At 31.6% G+C, this 18,975-nt stretch overlaps 1 protein-coding gene across 8 annotated transcripts in view; it reads right to left on the bottom strand.

Annotated features, from left to right (window-relative positions):
* The window catches only part of LOC145276861 (centrosomal protein of 97 kDa-like), a 417,991-nt gene that overhangs the window by 66,500 nt on the left and 332,516 nt on the right, over window positions 1-18,975 (bottom strand). For 7 of the 8 annotated variants that reach the window (XM_080128261.1, XM_080128260.1, XM_080128256.1 and 4 more), the window contains 2 exons: window positions 18,661-18,732; window positions 56-250 (listed from right to left, as the gene is read on the bottom strand). In XM_080128261.1, the coding sequence (XP_079984387.1) occupies window positions 56-250; window positions 18,661-18,732 (267 nt within the window). The remainder of the gene's footprint in view (window positions 1-55; window positions 251-18,660; window positions 18,733-18,975) is intronic. The other variant, XM_080128259.1, reaches the window with a different exon arrangement.

The following is an 18,975-nucleotide window of genomic DNA, read 5'->3' on the forward strand; positions in this document are numbered from 1 at the left end:
AAATTCTATTAAAAATTCCAAAATAATTTTAATTTATGGAAAATAAATTTCTTACCAAGGATTGTATGGGCTATATTTGCATCAATTTTTGGAATAGTAGATGGAGACCAAGATAACATGATGGAATTCTCCGAAAGTGGTAACAGAGTCAAACAATCCGGAACTGAGATATAAGGGAAAGAAACATCTGATATTGAGTCTTTGAAATCTTTTAGTTCATTTGGATTGACTTGATCTTGTAAAACATAACCTACAAATAAAATCAATGAATTTCTATTTAGAAATGAAAACAATTGAAAATTGTAAAAATGTTTTTAAAAAAAATTATAAAATTACTTCAACTTGACTAATTATCTTGAAACAATGACCATAGATGGAAATCACTTAAACTTTTCACATATTAATATTTTACCATTTTGAAATATATTTTTCAATTACATGATTTTTCATTTTAGTTTTAGTAAGAAAATTCAATTCTATATACAAGTTTGAATATCCTGTGGCTATCTCCGAATGAGTGAAATTATTCTATACAAATTCTCAAGATCATCTTTGACATTGTTTCCACTGTTTTGCAAAAGACATTTATTGGTGCCTAACAAATTATATATAAATACACATTTGCCATACCAAATATAGCTTAAGTTAACTTCCTCATCAATCAATGACCACAAAGGATCTTCACTTTCAGCATTCACTCCACTAATTTCAGGAATTTGTGCCTACATCAAGGATAGTTTTCCATGTGATAGGGGCATCTCTGATGAAGACCCCGAGTTGTCTTATGTGTATTTCTGTGTAGCATTTACAGAACCTCTTTCATCTTTGTCCTTAATCATCTCATAATAATGGAGTAAATCTCTAAAAAATTTACAAGATCCTGTCTGTTTCCTAACATTCATGTCTTCCTTACATGCGAAACATCTCTATAACAAACCAGTTTCCGATGGAGGTATATACACTATTCCTTGCCATAATTGCCATCATAAATACGTTGGTGAAACTCAGCGTAAATTGGAAAAAAGGCTCAATGAACACAAAAGAGATATAAAAAATAGCAATTCTCTAAGTGCATTATTCTCTCATTCATTGCAACATAACCACACCTTTGATTTTAAACAAGCAAAAGTAGTTAAATTTATTTCAAATAAACCGCACCGGAGACTTCTTGAATCTGCGCTTATCGCAATTTCAAGCACTATTAAACAACGTGGAGGTTTCTATAACATAGCGCCATTAATAAGTAAACTGTTATTAAAAGAACATTATTTAACTGTGGACACAGGTTAACTTTCTCACACTATTCAAACACCCCCTGTAATAATTAACACATAATCTCAATCAATAAATTACATAAAAAACACTCATTTCATTCCTGTTACAAACTTATATTTAAATTTCAACAGATATATCTTTTTCCCAATAAGTATATAAACTTGCGTTCATAGTTTTAAAATTAAATTAACGACTATATGACGTCACTAAAATTTCCTTCTCTTTAACAGTGCCAGCCCCCCCCCTCCTTTTTGAATTTCCAACATCAATTTTCCGTTTCTCTGAAATAGAACTGCGTCACACTGTGCACGTGAAACTTTTTCAAATATTTTGTACTGGTATATTTTTTGGTTTCTTAATCTCATTCATCCAGAGGAAGTCTCGAAATAAAGACGAAACGTTGATGAACACATAATACGGTTTGTTCCTTTTTATTTTCTCTCTCTCTCTCTCTCTCTCTCTCTCTCTATATATATATATATATATATATATATATATATATATATATATTCTATTTCTTTTTACATAAGCATTAATATGTTGCTACACATTCATGAGAATATTTCAGTCAGCTAGTTACTTACAACTAGAAACCTCTTCAGGTGATACAGCTAATACGAAAGCAAATTTTGCAATGAAAATATCAGGTCTTCAGCATCGTAGGGAATTAATATCAGGAGATTCTGTCACATGTTGTTAAAAATAGGAACAAGGAATAAAATTTAGTTGTATGTAAAGAAGGCAAAATAGGGGTGTGGATTATGGTCTGTATTGAAATATATGTATAAAGATGAAAAGATGGTGGGTTAAGAAACCAGAAATAAAGATAATAAAAGACAAGAAAGATATATGTATCCGTGCGTGAAAACTACCAACATTGAAAACATTTTTAAAACATTAAAATCGATTCAGTAAATGTGCATGTACATATGTATGTAAATAACCTTTGAATGTATATATGCATAGAATAACCCAACCTTTCCACATGCACATTTATAGATTCTGCCCAAAATGGGAAGGATTTTAGCATTTTTTCCTTTTTCACTCGCATGTGGTCTGTAATCGTTTTCTTCTACATTTATCCCACAAAATCCTGATGACGTCCCCTGAAATAGGGACGAAACTTAATTACTATTTTATTAATTCTCGGTTTTCTTTCTCAACCATAACGTCAACCATCGCTTGTATTTTTATTTTATTTTTACTCATATATATATATATATATATATATATATATATATATATATATATATATATATATATATATATATATACACTATTGGAATATTTAACTGAATACATACTTTATAAAAAAAATAACTAACAGTGTCTTGTTAGTCATTTCTTTTTTGCATTTTTTTTGTACATTTTGAAAGTGATTCAGTTTTTTTGCAAACATCTCTGACCAAACTTTTCCAGTGATGAGAGCTTCCAACTGAATGGTGACCTTTGGTGAAAGAAGAAATTAGTACAACCAGCCTGGAATATCCTGCAAAGCAGAAGTACTATTTTAGTATCTCCGAAAACCTGTTGGTGTGGAATTTGCGTTGCCACACAGACTTAAAAACTGAGTGTATTTGTGCAACTATAGCTAAATTTTACATTGTATGCATGGTCCCAGCCTCCAGTGAATGCCTGAATACTTTTAAAAGATCCGAGATGTTACATTCGTGATCCCACTATTGGAGATTGCATTTAGTTTGTAATCCACCACTACAATGGATAACAATATGTATAAGGTAGAAGTTACAATACTAGTGAAGAAGTAATTTAATGCGATATCCACTTATTTCCCAACTCAGAACTTTCAGCACCTAAGGCCCCGCTATTCTCACACTTGAGCTGTGTGCCTACCATTATTCCCTCAGGAGGCAAGCTTTTATCAGAGCATATATATATATATATATATATATATATATATATATATATATATATATATATATATATATATATATATAAAGTTGTATAGATTGATTTCCTATATGTAAATTCTATGAAACACACATGGTTATTAAAAGTTGCTCAATGGAGGACAGAGCAGGTATATACTCTGTTTATTATACAAATATTATTGATTACATATGTGCATATATGTTTCAGTGGAGTTCCTATTAAAAGAGACCCACCTCGTCAGATCAAAGAAGTTTTCAATAGGTTTCCTTCTTTGGTCTGACGAGGTGGATCTCTTTAAATAAGAACTCCACTGAAACATGCATGCACATATTGACAAAAGTCTATATTCCAAAGTTCATGATGTTGACCATCTTACAATTTATTCCTTTAATCTAGTTGACATTTACAATTCTTGACAGTATCTGTTTCATAGAACAAGATCAATCACTTAATTATTATATCAACCAGTGAATCTATGTTGCCCTTAACTCATCAGAAGAAATAGCAACAATCAATGATAGATCAAAAGGAAATAAAGAGCTTTTGACATGATTAAAATCCAGAAATTAGAAAATTATATTGCTCTGTAATTACATTGAGCTTATTAAATAAGGAATGGTATATATTATAAGAAAATATATATATATATATATATATATATATATATATATATATATATATAAATAATATTATTTTTTTACTATAATAATTAAATACCTACAGACACTAGTGTTTCATCCTTTCGGGAATATTCAGTGCAGGGTGTCACGATTAATACCAGTCGAACGATCAGAACCCCACATCATGAGACATCTCTGGCTCGATTAGCGAAGACCTAATCCATTCGACTACCATTAACCGCGTGAAATAACGTCGAATTTAAACATTTTAATTTTAATATATATAATTATATATATATATATATATATATATACATTTGTAGTCATCGACATACAGTCCTGTTTTGTTGTATCACAACTCATCAGTGCTGCTAGACTAGCATCTCTCCCACGCCAAGGATTGAACCTAGAACCGTCGTGTTGACAGTTGGCAGTTCTCATACTCAACCACAGAAGCGACACCTGCAAATAACTCATCGGAATGTCTATTTAAATAGATATCTGTCACTACTTTTACAGTGCTCAAACCGCCTGTTTGTAAACAAAGAAACAACAAGCTTCGCTTTTTCAGCCAATCAAGTAGCGGGTGAGATTATTTACGACAGTGCTCTCTCTCTCTCTCTCTCTCTCTCTCTCTCTCTCTATATATATATATATATATATATATATATATATATATATATATGTTTCTAGGATTGTTTTTTTTGTTCCTAGGATTGGTTTTTCACTTCAAACCTAAAATGAAAAAAAAAAATACATCAAATCTGTTGCTAAGTTAACTGGAAAAATGATTGGATCATTCTATCACTCAAGAAAATACTCAACTATTGATGTATAAGAGTTTGATACATCTAAGAGTATCGATCGATTGATTATGTGGGCTTTAAGGCATATCAACCACTATAGGGTTATAAATGTCAATGTTGTACTATATGTATATGGTAATTTGTTTAGTTATGTATTATATTTGTTATACAGTTGGCTTGATATCTATTTGTTGGCTGCTTTTGTTTATTTGTTTTGTTTAGAAAAGTTTGAACAGTTTTGTCTTTTAAGCATTGTATCATTTCATGAGATTTTACTTTTTCACTTCGCTGATGTTTGTGTTTTTAAAATATCCTTTTTGAATATGTTTGTACTTTTAACATTCTAACAGTATACGTTCTACTCTTATTTGTTAATTGCAGAGTGTGCATTTAGGTGTTTCTTCAACTTTGATCAAGGAAGAGTGGAGCAGTTTTCTGTGCTCAACTTGAATTTTATTTAATACAATCTCTCCTTAATTACTCTAATGTTTTTTTTATTGTTTTGGTTTTTGAATTTTGGTTGATGTTCATACAATTTGTCCTTTGTGTATGTGTTCCATTAATTAGTTCTTTTTGTATGTGTTCATTTAATTTGTTCTTTGTGTATGTGTTCCATTAATTTGTTCTTTGTGTATGTGTTCCATTAATTTGTTCTTTGTGTATGTGTTCCATTAATTTGTTCTTTTTGTATGTGTTCCATTAATTTGTTCTTTGTGTATGTGTTCCATTAATTTGTTCTTTGTGCATGTGTTCCATTAATTTGTTCTTTGTGTATGTGTTCCATTAATTTGTTCTTTATGTATGTGTTCCATTAATTTGTTCTTTGTCCATCTGTTCCATTAATTTGTTCTTTATGAATGTGTTCCATTAATTTGTTCTTTGTGTATGTGTTCCATTAACTTGTTCTTTGTGTGTGTGTTCCATATATTTGTTCTTTGTGTATGTGTTCCATTAATTTGTTCTTTGTGTATGTGTTCCATTAATTTGTTCTTTGTCCATCTGTTCCATTAATTTGTTCTTTGTGCATGTGTTCCATTAATTTGTTCTTTGGGTATGTGTTCCATTAATTTCTTCATTGTGTATGTGTTCCATTAATTTGTTCTTTTTGTATGTGTTCCATTAATTTGTTCTTTGTGTGTGTTCCATTAATTTGTTCTTTGTGTGTGTTCCATTAATTTGTTCTTTTTGTATGTGTTCTATTAATTTGTTCTTTGTGTATGCGTTCTGTTATGATTTAATTTGTTGTTAAGAGTTATTCCCCTTGGGATTGACATTCATAATAAAAGCGCCCTCTGTTTCATTTTCCCGCTCGATCCTTTCAAGAGCGTACGTGTATTTTACAGTTAATAAAACCTTTCTAAAAGGCAATTCTTTACTTACTGATACTATTCACTTCAATTTTATTAACTGTAAAAAAAAAAAAAATAATAATGGATCGAATCTTACGTCCCGACAGATTCGAGGTGGAACCTACATGCCCTAATTCCGAAAAATCCTATAGGCATTGGAAATTAACCCTCCAGAATTATATCCGCTCACATAATAACGGATTAATCGAAAACACTTCAGATAATTTCTTTGCCTTGATCAATTGTATTTCAGCCTCTGTTTTCGATTTAATAAGCGATAAAACCGACTACGATAGTGCATTAAGAACATTGGACGCCGCTTATTTAAAACCTGAAAATATTGTTTATAATAGATATCGATTGATGACGACGAAGCAACAAACAACACAAAATATAGATGCCTTCATACTACAATTGGAAATGCTTGCCAAAACATGTAACTTCGAAGCGGTTTCTGCTGAAGAAAACAAAAATCAATACATTCGGGAAGCTTTCATCGGTGGAATTTCTTCTTCGTCCATCCGACAACGACTGTTAGAAAAACCCATCCTGACTTTACAAGACACATATGCCACGGCCAGATCTCTTGAACAAGCAGAAAAGCATTCGATAAGCTACGCAAATAACTTTACTGTAGCAGCTACAAATAATCCTTCGGGCTACAATCGTATAGCTGTGACTAAAGAAAATATGCATCCAAAAGGGGTTTGTTTTTTCTGTGGAAACTCACGTCATCCTCGATATTTATGTCCTGCACGAAACGCCGAATGTAAAAAATGCAAAAAAAATGGTCATTGGGCTAAAGTGTGTAAATCTTCTATTTCTAACACTCATACTGCTGTTCTTTATGACGACTCTGACTACCCCTCACCTTCTCTATCCTGACTAGGAACTAACTCCAAAGATGTCACATTCACTCAATGCCAAATTAACGGGCACTTCGTGAACGCTATGGTGGACTCCGGCAGTGTAAAAACATTCATTAATGAAAATACTGCTAAAAAACTTAAACTCTTCACAATACCTAAAAACAAAACTATAGCTCTGGCTGCTTCCGATCAACATGCTAAAATAACTGGCGAAGCTGTCGTGGATTTAATACTGAAAGATAAAACCCATTCTGGAATAACAATTGAAATCATTGAAAACCTTTTCATTGATTTAATAATCGGAAAAGATATTTTAAAAAAATATAAAAAAGTAACACTTAAATTCGACGGTCCTAGAGACAAACTTATAATTGGAGCTATAAACACGAATAATTTTTTTCCTACCATAAACGTTCCACCCCCTCCTCTCTTTTCTAATCTTTCTCCTCATACTACTCCTATTGCGACAAAATCCCGACGTTACACTTTTGCCGCCAACAAATTCATAAAAGAAGAGACTGCTAGAATGTTGAAAGAAGGCATAATTGAACCTTCGATATCTCCGTGGCGAGCGCAAGTTCTTGTAACTTTGAATGAGAATCATAAGAAAAGAATGGTAGTCGACTACAGCGATACCATTAATAGATTCACGGAACTAGACGCTTACCCAATGCCTAATATCAATAAGATGGTAGACGACATCGCTCAATATAACATCTTCTCTACTCTCGACCTAAAATCTGCTTATCACCAAATACCTATAAATCATGCTGATCGTAAATTCACTGCGTTTGAAGTAAGTGGCAAACTTTTTCAATTTACTCGTCTTCCTTTTGGCGTCACCAATGGAGTAAGTGCTTTCCAGAGGAGCATAGACTATATTATAGAAAAAGAAGATCTAACCGATACCTTTGTGTATGTTGATAACGTAACTATATGTGGGAAAAATCAAGAAGAACACGATTACAATCTTCAAAAATTCTACAAAATTGCTAAACAATATAACATCACTTTAAATGAAAATAAAAGCATAATTTCTTCTAGTTCTATTACTCTACTCGGCTACACCATAGAAAATAATCAAATAGCTCCCGATTATCAAAGACTAAAACCATTACTCGAAATGCCACCTCCGCTGAATCTTAAATCTCAAAAAAGAATAGTTGGAATGTTTTCCTATTACTGCAAATTCATTAAAAAATTTTCTGATAAAATTTTATTACTAAATCAAAACAAAGAATTTCCACTACCTCCATCTGTATTAAAATTTTTTCAAACATTGAAAAATGATCTAAAAGACGCCACTTTAATAACGGTAGATCCAAATAAAGAATTTGAAGTAGAAACGGACGCTAGTAACTATTGCATTGCTGCAACACTAAATCAAGAAGGTCGTCCTATTGCATTTTTTTCAAGAACTCTCAATACTAACGAAATTAAGCACCATGCAGTAGAAAAAGAGGCAGCCGCTATTGTAGAAGCTCTCCGTAAGTGGCGACATTTTCTACTCGGCAGGCACTTTAAAGTCATCACAGATCAGAAGAGCATCAGCTTCATATTCGACAATAAAAGAAAATCAAAAATTAAGAATGACAAAATATGTCGTTGGCGTATAGAATTATCCCAATACAATTTCACTATAGTTTATCGACCTGGACCTGAAAATATTGCTGCTGACACATTCTCTCGCATCTCTGCTCTTACTTACAATCTACAAGATCTTCGTGATTTACATAAACAATTATGTCATCCTGGTGTTTCAAGACTAAGCCATTTTATAAGAACGAGGAACCTCCCTTTTACTTTGGATCAAATTAAGAATATTACTGACTCTTGCTCATCCTGTCAATTACTGAAACCCAAATTCGCCAATACCAATGGAGGGACTCTCATTCAAGCCATATTACCTTTTCAACGATTAAATCTTGATTTTAAAGGCCCTCTACCTCCTTCTATACATGGCAACAAATATCTACTTACTCTAATTGATGAGTATTCCCGTTTTCCTTTCGCTTTTCCTTGCAGAGATATGACAAGCAAAACCATTATCCACTGTCTAAACAAACTCTTTTCAATTTTTGGTTTGCCTGACATGATACATACTGACCGTGCTTCTGATTTCTTAGCAAGAGAAATAAAGGATTTTTTACACAAAAAAGGAATTGCTACTTCTAAAACAAGTAGATATCATCCTGAAGGTAATGGACAGATTGAAAAACTCAACGGTACCTTATGGAAGGCCATTCAAACAACATTACATTCTAATCAAATGAAACTACCTTATTGGGAAGACATACTACCGGACGCACTTCATTCAATTAGATCATTACTTTGTACTGCCACTAATATGACTCCCCATGATAGACTATTTAAATATAGTCGTAAATCTGCTTCCGGAATTTCAATTCCTTCTTGGGTTAAACCAGGCCCAATATATATTAGAAACCACACTAAAACAAGTAAACATGACCCTCCTGTAACGCCTGCCACCCTAATAGATGTCAACCCCCACTACGCTTATGTTCAACTACCTTCTGGTACTGAAACCACTGTCAACGTTCGAGACTTAGCTCCAAACTCATCAAATGAAGAAAACTCTAATAATAATCCTACTACTTCAGAGACTTTATTTGAACCTTCTACTAATGAAAACATTGGTCATGAGGAAGACAAAAATCAATCGTCTGATCTTGAAGAAAATCAGATTTCACTAAAAAATAATACTGAAAATCAGCATTCCTGCCAATCTGTGCGGAGGTCGTCCCGAGTTCGACAATTCCCTAGTAAATATAAGGATTTTGTGACTAAATACTGAAAAAACTGCAGTTTGGGTTCATATGTTATTTGTAAATAAAATGATTCTTATGTGATTGTAAAAAAAAAAAAAAAAAAAAAAAATTTGTCTATAATTAATTACCCCTTACTTGAATACTTTAGGACGGGGAAAATGTTATGATTTAATTTGTTGTTAAGAGTTATTCCCCTTGGGATTGACATTCATAATAAAAGCGCCCTCTGTTTCATTTTCCCGCTCGATCCTTTCAAGAGCGTACGTGTATTTTACAGTTAATAAAACCTTTCTAAAAGGCAATTCTTTACTTACTGATACTATTCACTTCATGTTCCATTATTTTGTTCTTTGTGTATGTGTTCCATTAATTTGTTCTTTATGTATGTGTTCCATTAATTTGTTCTTTGTCCATCTGTTCCATTAATTTGTTCTTTATGAATGTGTTCCATTAATTTGTTCTTTGTGTATGTGTTCCATTAATTTGTTCTTTGTGTGTGTGTTCCATATATTTGTTCTTTGTATATGTGCTCCATTAACTTGTTCTTTGTGTGTGTGTTTCATTAATTTGTTCTTTGTGTATGTGTTCCATTAATTTGTTCTTTGTGTGTGTTCCATTAATTTGTTCTTTGTGCATGTGTTCCATTAATTTGTTCTATGTGTATGTGTTCCATTAATTTGTTCTTTTTGTATGTGTTCTATTAATTTGTTCTTTTTGTATGTGTTCTATTAATTTGTTCTTTGTGTATGTGTTCCATTAATTTGTTCTTTATGAATGTGTTCCATTAATTTGTTCTTTGTGCATGTGTTCCATTAATTTGTTCTATGTGTATGTGTTCCATTAATTTGTTCTTTGTGTATGTGTTCTATAAATTTATTCTTTTTGTATGTGTTCCATTAATTTGTTCTTTGTGTATGTGTTCCATTAACTTGTTCTTTGTGTATGTGTTCCATTAATTTGTTCTTTGTGTATGTGTTCTATTAATTTGTTCTTTATGCATGTGTTCCATTAATTTGTTCTTTGTGTGTGTGTTCCATTAATTAGTTCTTTGTGTGTATGTTCTATTAACTTGTTCTTTGTGTGTGTGTTCAATTAATTTGTTCTTTGTGTATGTGTTCCATTAACTTGTTCTTTGTGTGTGTGTTCCATTAATTTGTTCTTTGTGTATGTGTTCTATTAATTTGTTCTGTGTGTGTGTGTTCCATTAATTGGTTCTTTGTGTATGTGTTCCATTAACTTGTTCTTTGTGCAGGTGTTCTATTAATTTGTTGTGTATCTGTTTTCCGTAATTTGTTCTTTGTGTATGTGTTCCATTAATTTGTTCTTTGTGTATGTGTTCCATTAACTTGTTCTTTGTGTGTGTGTTCCATTAATTTGTTCTTTGTGTATGTGTTCCATTAACTTGTTCTTTGTGTGTGTGTTCCACTAATTTGTTCTTTGTGCAGGTGTTCAATTAATTTGTTCTTTGTGTATGTGTTCCACTAATTTGTTCTTTGTGCAGGTGTTCCATTAATTTGTTCTTTGTGCATGTGTTCTATTAATTTGTTCTTTGTGCATGTGTTCCATTAATTTGTTCTTTGTGCACGTGTTCCATTAATTTGTTCTTTGTGTATTCCATTAATTTATTCTTTTTGTATGTTTTCCATTAATTTGTTCTTTGTGTATGTGTTCCATTAACTTGTTCTTTGTGTATGTGTTCCATTAATTTGTTCTTTGTGTATGTGTTCTATTAATTTGTTCTTTATGCATGTGTTCCATTAATTTGTTCTTTGTGTGTGTGTTCCATTAATTAGTTCTTTGTGTGTATGTTCTATTAACTTGTTCTTTGTGTGTGTGTTCAATTAATTTGTTCTTTGTGTATGTGTTCCATTAACTTGTTCTTTGTGTGTGTGTTCCATTAATTTGTTCTTTGTGTATGTGTTCCATTAATTTGTTCTGTGTGTGTGTGTTCCATTAATTTGTTCTTTGTGTATGTGTTCCATTAACTTGTTCTTTGTGCAGGTGTTCTATTAATTTGTTGTGTATCTGTTTTCCGTAATTTGTTCTTTGTGTATGTGTTCCATTAATTTGTTCTTTGTGTATGTGTTCCATTAACTTGTTCTTTGTGTGTGTGTTCCATTAATTTGTTCTTTGTGTATGTGTTCCATTAACTTGTTCTTTGTGTGTGTGTTCCACTAATTTGTTCTTTGTGCAGGTGTTCAATTAATTTGTTCTTTGTGTATGTGTTCCACTAATTTGTTCTTTGTGCAGGTGTTCCATTAATTTGTTCTTTGTGCATGTGTTCTATTAATTTGTTCTTTGTGCATGTGTTCCATTAATTTGTTCTTTGTGCATGTGTTCCATTAATTTGTTCTTTGTGTATTCCATTAATTTGTTCTTTGTGTATGTGTTCCATTAATTTGTTCTTTGTGTATTCCATTAATTTGTTCTTTGTGTGTGTGTTCCATTAATTTGTTCTTTGTGCATGTGTTCCATTAATTTGTTCTTTGTGTATGTGTTCTATTAATTTGTTCTTTATGTATGTGTTCCATTAATTTGTTCTTTGTGCATGCGTTCCATTAATCTGTTCTTTGTGTATGTGTTCTATTAATTTGTTCTTTTTGTATGTGTTCTATTAATTTGTTCTTTGTGCATGTGTTCCATTAATTTGTTCTTTGTGCATGTGTTCCATTAATTTGTTCTTTGTGTATGTGTTCCATTAATTTGTTCTTTATGTATGTGTTCAATTAATTTGTTCTTTGTGTATGTGTTCCATTATTTAGTTCTTTGTGTATGTGTTCCATTAATTTGTTCTTTGTGCATGTGTTCCATTAATTTGTTCTTTGTGCATGTGTTCAATTAATTTGTACTTTGTGTATGTGTTCTATTAATTTGTTCTTTGTGTATGTGTTCCATTAATTTGTTCTTTGTGCATGTGTTCTATTAATTTGTTCTTTGTGCATGTATTCCATTAATTTGTTCTTTGTACATGTGTTCCATTAATTTGTTCTTTATGCATGTGTTCTATTAATTTGTTCTTTGTGCATGTGTTCTATTAATTTGTTCTTTGTGTGTGTGTTCCATTAATTTGTTCTTTGTGCATGTGTTCCATTAATTTGTTCTTTGTGCATGTGTTCCATTTATTTGTTCTTTGTGTGTGTGTTCCATTAATTTGTTGTGTATCTGTTTTGCATTAATTTGTTCTTTGTGTATGTGTTCTATTAATTTGTTCTTTGTGTGTGTGTTCCATTAATTTGTTCTTTGTGCATGTGTTCCATTAATTTGTTCTTTGTGCATGTGTTCCATTAATTTGTTCTTTGTGTATGTGTTCCATTAATTTGTTCTTTATGTATCTGTTCAATTAATTTGTTCTTTGTGTATGTGTTCCATTAATTTGTTCTTTATGTATGTGTTCCATTAATTTGTTCTTTATCTATGTGTTCCATTAATTTGTTCTTTGTGTATGTGTTCCATTAATTTGTTCTTTTTGCACGTGTTCCATTAATTTGTTCTTTGTGTACGTGTTCCATTAATTTGTTCTTTGTGTATGTGTTCCATTAATTTGTTCTTTATGTATGTGTTCAATTAATTTGTTCTTTGTGTATGTGTTCCATTAATTTGTTCTTTGTGTATGTGTTCCATTAATTTGTTCTTTATGTATGTGTTCAATTAATTTGTTCTTTGTGTATGTGTTCCATTAATTTGTTCTTTGTGTGTGTGTTCCATTAATTTGTTCTTTGTGTATGTGTTCCATTAATTTGTTCTTTGTGTGTGTGTTCCATTAATTTGTTCTTTGTGTATGTGTTCCATTAATTTGTTCTTTGTGCATGTGTTCAATTAATTTGTTCTTTGTGTATGTGTTCCATTAATTTGTTCTTTTTGCACGTGTTCCATTAATTTGTTCTTTGTGTACGTGTTCCATTAATTTGTTCTTTGTGTATGTGTTCCATTAATTTGTTCTTTATGTATGTGTTCCATTAATTTGTTCTTTATCTATGTGTTCCATTAATTTGTTCTTTGTGTATGTGTTCCATTAATTTGTTCTTTATGTATGTGTTCAATTAATTTGTTCTTTGTGTATGTGTTCCATTAATTTGTTCTTTGTGTGTGTGTTCCATTAATTTGTTCTTTGTGTATGTGTTCCATTAATTTGTTCTTTGTGTGTGTGTTCCATTAATTTGTTCTTTGTGTATGTGTTCCATTAATTTGTTCTTTGTGTTCCATTCTTTTTGTTATTTGTGTTCAATTAATTTGTTCTTTGTGTATGTGTTCCATTAATTTGTTCTTTGTGTATGTGTTCCATTAATTTGTTCTTTGTGTGTGTGTTCCATTAATTTGTTCTTTGTGTATGTGTTCCATTAATTTGTTCTTTGTGTGTGTGTTCCATTAATTTGTTCTTTGTGTATGTGTTCCATTAATTTGTTCTTTGTGTTCCATTCTTTTTGTTATTTGTGTTCAATTAATTTGTTCTTTGTGTATGTGTTCCATTAATTTGTTCTTTGTGTATGTGTTCCATTAATTTGTTCTTTGTGTGTGTGTTCCATTAATTTGTTCTTTGTGTATGTGTTCCATTAATTTGTTCTTTGTGTGTGTGTTCCATTAATTTGTTCTTTGTGTATGTGTTCCATTAATTTGTTCTTTGTGTTCCATTCTTTTTGTTATTTGTGTTCAATTAATTTGTTCTTTGTGTATGTGTTCCATTAATTTGTTCTTTGTGTATGTGTTCCATTAATTTGTTCTTTATGTATGTGTTCAATTAATTTGTTCTTTATGTATGTGTTCAATTAATTTGTTCTTTGTGTTCCATTCTTTTTGTTATTTGTGTTCCAGGTATTACTTAATTGTTCTTTTCAGATGTGTATGTGGGAGTTTGATTTTTTTGATTTAGTTTGTGGTTTCTTTTGTTTGTTTGTCTACTTTTTAATTCCTAGAGATATCAACATGGCTTGGTATCTTATTTTACCTTTTTCTGTTATTTCCTTGCATTCTTGTGATGAAAGGGTTTTTGTTTTTTCTTCTTCAATGGCCATAATACAAGATATAGGGGGTCTGTGTATATAATTCTTTTTCTTTGTTGTTATCTTTGATGAATTTGAATGCCATTTTGATGGCTTGTAATTCAGCTGCATATATTGAGGTACCGTTGGGCAATCGTATTTGATATTGGCTTTGTTCATCTTTGCTGCACCGGTTTTGTATGTGTATATCTCTTGTATTCTAAATATTTTCCTCTTGAGTTCTCCATAGTTGTTTTTTCTTAAGTTTTTTGCATTTTTTTTCTTGAATTTAGTAATTATCAATATCTGGCTTATTTAATGTCCATTGTGGTCCGTTGTTTGTTTTATGTGTAATTATATAGTTTGGTTTTTCATTAAATTGGAATATTGCTCCTTAATTCTGTGTCCGAATGAGGATATGTCTTTTGATTTGCTTGAATAGAAATGTATGGATTGTGAATTAAAGCTTGTCTCATACACTGGGTTTTCAGGATTGCATTGCAGTTTTATTGCATATTGTACAGCTAGTTTTTCCCATCTTATGTGTACAGGTGGTTCATGGAGTTCCACATATAGGTTTTCCATTGGTAAGGTTCGATAAGCTCCCAAGCCAAGTCTCAAACCTTGATTCTGTAATTTCCTTAAGTAGGATTTGCAAGTGAAGCTGTATATGGCACAACCATTGTCCAGTTTGAATCAGATGTGTGTACAGTATATTTTGAGCATTGTAGCCTGGTTTGTCCCCCAGTCTAGTTTAGATATCATTTTTAAGATTTTTATTGCTTTTAAGAATTTTTGTTTCAAGTTGTTAATGTGCACCTTGAAGTTCAGTTTATTGTCAAAAGTGATTCCTAAGAATTTGGTATGTTGAACTACTGGTATCAGTTGTACATCTAATTTGAGCTGTGATTTGAGGTTCAGAAGTAGACGCATGTGGTTTTGCTTTTGGATAATTTAAATCCATTTTGATTAATCCAATTGTCTATTTCGTTGAGGCAGTTTTGCATTTCTTTTTCGATAGTTGGCATGTTTGATAATGAGCAAGTAATAGAGAAATCATCTATGAATAGTTTTTTTTTTCAAATCCCATGTTAAACAGTTTTAGTTATATCATTATATATTTAGAAATAGTATACTATCATGTGGTACTCCTGTTTCTTATATGTATTGGTCTGATATTGTGTTTCTCAAGCACATCTCCACATTTTGTTGTAGTCATTAAAGTCCCCCATTAAAATGAAAAGGATAGGGAGTTAGCTATCAGGTTTTCTATTTCAGTTTGTATTTAGGTGGTATGTAGAATGGACAAATAGTTGTTGTTCAGTGGAGTGAAGCTTTTATTGCTACTACTTTGAGGTTTGTTTGGAGTTGTGGTTCTATATGTGGTATTTAGCTTTTGATTATAATTGAGGTACTGCCTATTGGTCAGTTGTCTTTTTCTGGTCTATTTGTTTAGTTGTAGATATGGTATCTTTGAGGGTTACATTGTCAATTTCTTGCAGAGTTACTTGTAAGCCAGTTATATTGGAGATATACTTTGCTATCATATATTTTATTTCTTTATGGCTTGGTTTTACATCTCTGCAGTTCCATTGCATAATATTTTAGTTATTTGTATGATAAGGGTCTCTTTTTCTCCATTTTTGTCTCCGTTGCTTCTAAAGTTTTAAATTTATTCTAGTCTGCAGTTCTTCTTATTGATATGGGTCAGAATGTGTTTTTTGAACTTTTGATTAGTTTTTACTTTGGTTGGTGAGGAATTTGGTTCTTTTCTTTCCTGGGGTGTATTTAGTGTTTGTCTAAGGTTTTGTTGTTAATTCTTGTGATATTTTTATTTGGGAGACATGTTTGGGTTTTGGAATCTGATGAAGTCTTACTTTTGGTTGTTTGTGTGTTGCTTTCAGATATTGTTTGAGTTAACGATAATTGTTGTAAGGTGATTCTTAATGTTTCAACTAGTTCTTGGAGTATCTTTATTGAGGTTGTGATTTCTTTAAGTTCTCCGTTTTTTTTTCTTTTGATGGATTCTATTGTTCTTGCATATGATTTAAATAAGTTTGTTGTTGAGGTTGATTCAATGATCTTTCTGGCTTCGGTGAAGCTTGTTTGTTTTGTATATTTTATTTTATTTATTCTTTTTCTTTGATCAATTTTTGGTACAGAGGTGAGTATGCATGAGTTTCTTTTGTACTCTGCTTCCTGGCATTCATTATTGCCACAGTTTGCGCATTTTCTGGTGCAGTATTCTTGGTAATGGCTAAATTTTTGCCAGTTTATGCAGCAAAGTGGTCTCAGGATATAAGTTTCTACATTTATATTAATTTACTCAATTTTGATTTCAGTGGGTGGGATGAGAATGTTGAAAGTTAATATGTATGCATTAATGTTCATTATTTGTTCATTTCTTTTTATTGTAATTCTTTTGGTATTAATGAGTTTTTGTTTTTTTAGATTCATTTTAATTTCTTCTAAGGAGCAGGTGTTTAATTCTGCACACTTTTGAGGTGCTTTTGGCTTTGCAGAACATGATTAATTTTTTAAAAGAGATAAAACGACAAAAACTTTAATGTACAGTGCATTTGAGTCAGGAAGTCAATATCTTCGGACAGTCTGATCTGGTAGCATGCTAAGATGAAGCAGTGTCACCACATCTGGAGAGGTACTGCTCAAGTACATTACTAGTCTTCCTCAATTCTATCATTATTTCCATAGCAGGTACTCAGCTGAGCCCCTCCCTCCCAAAAAAAAACATTCACAGCAAAAACTTGTGCAGCTATCACCACTGCAAAGGACTTTCCTTTGTATACCTAAATCTTAACAGGGCTTCCATGATCAGAGTTTCTTTTCAAAAATTGCCCATTTTTGGAACACAATACCACAGAATTGCTTCCCTTCTGATTACAACATGTCTAATGTTAACAAATACTTGTCAAGCCATTCGTTTAATTCTTCCTATGCCATCTTTTGTTTACAATCCTCTCATAGTATTGTTCATCATCTTGCATTCTTATTAACTTATTCTTGACTGTCTTTTAGCCTTACTAAGTATGTAAAGGGTAGTTATCTGTTTGTGTCCAGCTAAAAGTCAGAAACTATACAAGACACCACAAAGCTGATATATTCTTTATAAGCATTGCCTTAGACAAAATATGAACAGATTTTCTTTGTAAAATTCATTCTTTTGGGGATTGCAGATCACCAGAAACAAATTAGTAGTGGAGGAATATATATTTACAGTGATTGGTTCTCCATTAACCTTGATCTGAAACTCAAACTAAAATACACTGTCTTGGCTTTTTGAACTAGAATCGAAAGGTAGTATCTGTTCTGTCCTCAGCTGGAAATCCTTCTTGACTAGAGTAACAAAAATGTTATCCTATCTACAGTGCCTCTTTTTGAAGAGCCGGATATCCTCACGACAACAAAAAAAGATATTGTGTTTAACTTTTTCCTCATAGAGAGGCAAGTAAATAGTGACCTTTGTTGTGAACAGTACTTTCTAATAGAGAAGAAAGTAGAACTGTAGGATATAAACAGGTATTGAAGTAGAATGAAGTGGAAATGTAGGAGATGAGAAGAGAGAAAGTCAGAGAGAGGAGAAAGTGGAAATGTAGTATACAGACATGAATAGAGAGAAGTAAAGAGAGAGAGAGAGAAGGAAGAGACATGGACAGAGGGGGAAAAGAGGGGAAATATAGGATATGGGTAAGGAGAGAGAGAGAGAGAGAGAGAGAGAGAGAGAGAGAGAGAGAGAGAGAGAGAGAGAGAAGTTTTAAAAGAAATATGTTGCACACACTTTTTAACTCTATTATTTTGTTGTGCATGCCCATAAGCAATGCTGGATAGTCATCATAAAATATAGTCCACATATATTTAAGTAGACATTAGTGGTTTATCTCAACATTTTGGTACAAAAAAAAATTAAATTAATTCTTTATATTTATTTTACTTCAGACTTAAAGAATAATCGTATGTTTTTAAATAATTCTTTTAAATTACAACTTTTACTTCATAAGGAAATATTAGGCAGATTCAGGAATTAATTTGAATTCTTGTAGAAAATTCAGCCGTCATTATACATACTCCAATAACCAGTATCAACTGCAGTAGCAAGTGAATTGGGTCCACCAGGTTTGAGATGTAATTCTGGATGATCTAAAAAATAAAATTAAAAGTAGTATGATATTATGAATTATGTTTTCAATATGAATTTTAAATGAATAGTTTTGAATTTTTCAGTTATGACTGTTTTCACAAATTTCTTTCACCCACCCCACCCAAAAAAAAAACAAATTTTGTTTTTAACTTTTTAAATAATTTTGAAGTACTAATTTGCTTTTTTTCACTGACTTAATTTGCACAAAATCAAATCTATGTTAAAGAGCAGACAAAATTTTG

The sequence above is a fragment of the Euprymna scolopes genome, chromosome 5 (genome assembly GCF_053919585.1).
Source record: "Euprymna scolopes isolate OS-2025 chromosome 5, ASM5391958v1, whole genome shotgun sequence".
NCBI lineage: Eukaryota > Metazoa > Mollusca > Cephalopoda > Sepiida > Sepiolidae > Euprymna > Euprymna scolopes.